The following is a 5,950-nucleotide window of genomic DNA, read 5'->3' on the forward strand; positions in this document are numbered from 1 at the left end:
TGGTCTCAAAAAAAAAAAAGGACAAAAAAAATAAAAATAAAATAAAAATAAAAAGAGATTGCAGCTGCAATGGATCTGTCTCTAATTTTACCTACTTTTTTTTATTGCAGGACTGCTGAAGCCTGGAAGTCCCCTCCCCTTCCCCCTCCCCCCTTTGCCGCTTTGTGGCATCCCCCTCCCTCCACCCTTTCCCACTCTGATAATCTGGCCATGACTAGCAGAAGCACAGCTAGGCCCAATGGGCAGCCCCAGGCCAGCAAAATATGCCAGTTCAAATTGGTCCTGCTGGGGGAATCTGCAGTGGGGAAGTCTAGCCTGGTATTACGTTTTGTCAAAGGGCAGTTCCATGAGTACCAGGAGAGTACCATTGGAGGTGAGTACCTCAGGAAATGAAGAGATCCAATGCTTAATAAGGCTTTTGAATTGAGATCTAGGATCTGATTGTAGAGCTGGCCCTCTTAGCCCCATTCTTTCCCCCCAGGAATGGAAACTTTATAAAAACAGAGAAAAATAATTACCATAATGCCAGAAAGCAGGTATATATTCATCCTCTTGCTTTCTAAAAGAGAGGTTGACCATTGCACACCAAGAAAATCAGTCTGTCTTCCTCCCCCCACTCAATCATTTTAACTCCGGTGAAGTTCAGTTGAGTGTTATCTTGAGCAGATAAAGTTGGTTTGGAGCAGTGATTCATAATCAAAGATGTACATCAGAATTAACTGGGGAGTGCTAGTAACACCAAGGTCAAGGGTTTGTATACCCGTACAAACCAGCTGCCAAAAAAAAAAAGAATTACCTGGGGAGTATTTTTAACCTATGCATGCTTCGGCTCTATCCTAGATCTACTGATTAGCATTGGATGTAGGCTGAGGTTGGCGGCAGCAGCTTGGGCATGTGTGTTCGGAAAAGCTTCTTAAGAAATTTTTTTTTTTTTTTTGTCCTTTTTGAGACCGGCCGCACTGCGCTCAGCCAGTGAGCACTGTGAGCGCACCGGTCATCCCTATATAGGATCCGAACCCGCGGCGGGAGCGCTGCTCTCTCCCGAGTGCGCCACGGGCTCGGCCCTTAAGAAATTTTGATGCACATATCTGGTAAAACAGAGGCTAGAACTAATAGAAAATATATAAAGGGCATCTGCCTTTCCCACCTTTGCTACCTTCTCCCTGCCACTACCTCAAAATAGGGTGCTAATTCAATAAAAGATCTTTTATGAGAATTTCCATATTACTCTTTCCCTCTTTTACTAGTCACCTTGAAAATGTAGTGTTCTGGACCTGCAGCAGAAGATTATATGGAAAAGTAACAGCCAAATAATATTGATAATGGTGGGACCTGCCATCAAGCTTTAAAATCTTCTAATTCTCTTAGGGTGCGGCCTTATAACAACAAGGTCATGCATTCAGATCCCTGTACTGGCCAACTGCCAAAAAAAAAAATCTAATTTTTTTTTCTTTTTTCTCTTTTTCTAATTAATTCTTCATGTGACTTTCATCTGAAGCTCATTTTCTCTGTCATTACTTTTTATTTCCCTGTCTTGGTTAGAAGAGAGATGACTCTGATATTAAGTCCCAATTCTCTCTATCCCTTACAGTTTATGATGTGCCCCAACTCCTTAGCTAGAGAAACTTCTGACAAAGGACTTAGCCAAGGGCAGACTTAATCCTGGTTTCAGGATTTTTGTGTAAAGAGAATGCTAAACCTTCTTCTGTAGCTGAGTGGCCTGGGTGGTGACTGGTCTTAGACTGAGAGTAGAGATATTTTGAAGGAGGGGGTCCCATTCATCCTCCCACTTACAATTTCTTCCCCTCCATTCTCTCATCTATAGCGGCCTTCCTCACCCAGTCCGTTTGTCTAGATGATACAACAGTCAAGTTTGAGATCTGGGATACAGCTGGGCAGGAGCGATATCACAGCTTAGCCCCCATGTACTACAGGGGTGCCCAAGCTGCAATCGTGGTTTATGACATTACTAATCAGGTAAGCTGGCTGAGAAGACTGTCCTTGCTTTTATTTAGAGGAATTAAATTAGGTGGGGGAGAGAAAATAGATACAAATTTGCTTTCCAAGTGCTTAGAAGACAGAGGTAATGAGTAATCATTATCAGAGACCCATGGTTTTAGCAAGGGAAAGCTGCCTAGAAGTGAGTTTTGAAACTGGGTTTTGAAGGTGATGGATGTGGATTGGCAGTCATTCCAGCCCACCCATTCTCTTCCTCGTGTTTTCCTAGGAAACCTTTGCCCGAGCGAAGACATGGGTCAAGGAACTACAGCGACAGGCCAGTCCTAGCATCGTTATTGCCCTAGCGGGGAACAAAGCTGACCTGGCCAACAAGCGCATGGTGGAGTATGAAGTAAGATGGCCCATAGAGTCCCTCTCTAACACATTCCCTCTGTACCTGGGACCTCTTCTTTCCAAACCAGCCTTTCTGAAAACCTCATCTGAGGACATTGTCTCATTCCCTAGCTCTGCACCAAATTGAATACAGCAGCACTGTGACCCTAATGACAGCCAGGAGATTTTAGAGGAGTCAGGAGAAAACTCCAGAGCAGAGGGGTAGGGAAGTAGCCGAGGGGTACCAGTGTGGAAACAGGAAGGAGGAAGCAATTAAATTTGAGGTAAGGAATTATTCAAGTATCAGAATTCAAAAGTCCCCAATGAACTTACCCTCTCCCTCATAATTAAGATTCCTAACATCTATTTGTTGGACTGAGTGGACATGGGTTTGTCTTGAGGGAGTCGTCATCCAATTCGTCCAAGGCCAGCTGCCTCAAAGGAGCATTAATTAAGGAGAGGGAACCTATGATATTGTCTAGCTCTGCTGTGACATGGGAGTAGAAAGATAATACTTGTTCCCACCCTACATTCTGAGCACCGATATACCCTACCCCTTTGCAGGAGGCCCAGGCATATGCAGATGACAACAGCTTATTGTTTATGGAGACTTCAGCCAAGACAGCTATGAACGTGAATGATCTCTTCCTGGCAATAGGTAAGGTCAGAGCAGCCTGAGGTCTTCCTGTCTTTTTCCCTTGCCTATTGGCAAAATCATCACCAACCCAAATCAAGGATAGTTTATAAGGAGTGTCTCCTCTTTTTTTTTTTTTAAAGATGACCGGTAAGGGGATCTTAACCCTTGACTCAGTGTTGTCAGTATCACGCTGTCCCAAGTGAGCAAACCGGCCATTCCTATATAGGGATCCGAACCCTTGGCCTTGGTGTTATCAGCACCACACTCTCCCAAGTGAGCCATGGGCCAGCCCTCTCTTATAAAAACTTTAAGTATGGAAATACCTTAACTTTCTATTATGACCTCCATCCTTTGGATGCAGTTTTAGCTGCTTTGTCTTGAATTTAGTTTGTAAACAGTGAACCCTCCCCTCTTCAGAACATTCTTTTAATATCTCACATTTCCTCCTTCCCCCCACTTTTCCCAAACCCAACAGCCTTGGGGGGGGGGGGCTGAGTAAAATTTACCATACTTTGTTCCCTTCTCTTTTTATCTCTAGCTAAGAAGTTGCCAAAGAGTGAACCCCAGAATCTGGGGGGTGCAGCAGGCCGAAGTCGGGGTGTGGATCTCCATGAGCAGTCCCAGCAGAACAAGAGCCAGTGTTGTAGCAACTGAGGGGGTGGCTAGCAGCAAACAAGTATGGAGCTAGCACGAGAGCTAAGAAATATCCTCCATCCCTACCCCTGAGCACACAGCCCCTACGGTAACAGCACACGGAGCCCTGGCTCTCAAGGGCTGCCTCCTGACAGCTCCGTCATGGCACTTTTTAACGCTTCAGCAACCAACACCAGGCAGCTGTTGCCACTGGCCTCCTACCCCCTACTCTGGGGCTTGGGGGTCAGATTCCCCCAGGACTTACCTTCCAAAACAAACTTTCTTCACTTTGTATTATAGGTGCAAGACAGTGACCTTATCTTTCCTCCTCCTCCCCTGTGTTCCTCCTCATTTTTTCAAAAAACACTTGTCTCCTGCCCCTACCCCCCTTTTTGCTTTTGGTCAATCCTTGTTCTTGATCCTCTTTTCTTCCTCTTCCCAGGATGGAGAAAGTGGTGAACCAAGGCATTGAGGAAAGAGGTTTCCAGTTCAGTCACATTAAGGGCCCTGGGGAGGGGAAGGCTCAGAGCAGGAGGGAGTAAGGAAACAGTTCCTTTTTGTTTTTATTTGGTTGGAGTTTCTCATATTTGAAAACATGCAGTATCCATGAGTTGGCTTTGTTCCTACATAGAGGTGAGAATGGAGAGGCAAGCTCACAGGTACCAGCTGGGAGTCACATTGTTAGCTAACTAGGTGGAGGTGTAGGTCCATTTTCATCTGCCACTCTGGAACTCTTCCAAGGCCCAATTTCCCCTCACCCAGCCTCTTAGGTAGCTTCACCCCTATAGTGGGGATCAGACCCCAGAGTCCTCCAAAGAATCTTCACTGGTTGCCTGTATCTTTGGCTCTGCTACGATCTAATTGGAGGACGGACCAGTTTCTGATACCCATCCTCTGATCTATACATATGCATTTTTCCCCCTTTGGCCTTTAGATGGCCTCAGCCCAGCCACCATATCTCCCTGCAGTTTGCACTTTAATTGATGGTAGTTCAGTTGGGATACTTATTTTATGGGGATTTTGATTGATTTACTTGCCCTTCCACTTTCTTTTTAATTAAACGGAATCTGAGGTATATATGAGGTTTTGAGAGGGGCTATAGAGAACAGCACCAGTGGCAGCTACTCAAGCCCAGTCTCCACTGCTAGTTTCCTCCAACTGATTCTTAACCTACATTCTTGCCAACCTGGCTCTTCAGTATAGGTTCGCCTTTTCTGGAGAATTAACTGAGCCTCTGGGGAGTGGTCTCAGGATAGCATAAGCCAAGGTAGGGGAGGAAAAAGGGGTCAAGCAAAAGGGAGGAGTTTTCTTTCCTTTCCCAGGGTTCACATTCAATTTGATATCCATTACCATGTCTTTTCTACTTCCCTGTAAATAAGTATGATCTTTGTTCCCACTGTATAGTCTGTTCTGTCCTCTGCCTCTCATCAGGCCCTATTTTTTCCTCCTTTGTTAATATCTTGAGTTTAGTCCCTTGATCCTTATCCCCATACCCCCCACCCCTACCATGCAACCAGTGGTTTAGTCCTGTACCACTAGGGGCTAGTACCACAGAGACCCACTTGTGGCCTCCTCATATCTTACCACCTGTTCCTATGGACAGGGAATAACTAGTACTGAAGGTCATCACAACTGTTTCACATCATCAGAGGACCTTGGTCCTTTCTAAATGTATAGCCTCTCTTCGTATGCCTCATCAGGTGTTTTAGGATGTCTTTGGGAAGCCATCAAGGCAAGAGAGAACTCTTAAGTTCATTCTTGTTCCAGCCCAGAGTTCTGGGAAAATTTGGGGAAAAAGAGAGGAAAGGCCACAGTGACCTAGGATTGGAACCTTTCTCCTTTTGGCTCACAGACTGCCTTCTGCCCCAGAGCAGCTGAGAAATCCATGAAGCTGAGATTCTGAACTACCCAGCTTAGGTTCTTCCACTTAAGCGTTAATTTTCCAGGGGCAGCCTTAGTTCCCATGGCCCTGAAGCACACATAGATTTTCCCCTTCCTTTCTCAAAATCCACTAGTTGCCCAAAGCACCAGTGCATCCTTTTTACAAGTGGAAGAACTAGGATGGCTCTCTAAGTCTCTTAGAAATGAAGGTCTTTTTTGTGCAGCTTTACCCATGGAGCAGGAGTGAAGATGTTTATTGCCTTGGAGGTAGGGAACCATTTCCCCAGGCTTCTTCTCCCTTCCCCCACCCCCTTAGGATTGGCCTTAGCTTCTGGGCCCATCTGCTGCCTTCCTTCTACTTCCTATCAGCCCTTCAGCCTTCCTTTGAACTCTTGGGCTTGAAAATCTTAGTTTTTTATTTCCCACCTCTTCAATTTTTTCTTTTGATCAGTTTTTTTTTTTTAGGGG

The 5,950-nt window shown here is 45.3% G+C and overlaps 1 protein-coding gene across 1 annotated transcript; it reads left to right on the plus strand.

Moving 5' to 3' along the window:
• Positions 1–113: 113 nt before the first annotated feature.
• Positions 114–5,535, plus strand: RAB5B (RAB5B, member RAS oncogene family). Its single transcript, XM_008577150.1, has 5 exons — positions 114–373; positions 1,826–1,977; positions 2,228–2,350; positions 2,896–2,989; positions 3,507–5,535. Exons 1-5 carry the CDS (start codon positions 211–213, stop codon positions 3,620–3,622), a joined length of 648 nt encoding a protein of 215 aa, XP_008575372.1. The 5' UTR covers positions 114–210; the 3' UTR covers positions 3,623–5,535.
• The last annotated feature ends 415 nt before the right edge of the window (positions 5,536–5,950 follow it).

The sequence above is a fragment of the Galeopterus variegatus genome, unplaced genomic scaffold, assembly GCF_000696425.1.
Source record: "Galeopterus variegatus unplaced genomic scaffold, G_variegatus-3.0.2 Scaffold1458, whole genome shotgun sequence".
In the NCBI taxonomy this organism is placed as follows: Eukaryota; Metazoa; Chordata; class Mammalia; order Dermoptera; family Cynocephalidae; genus Galeopterus; species Galeopterus variegatus.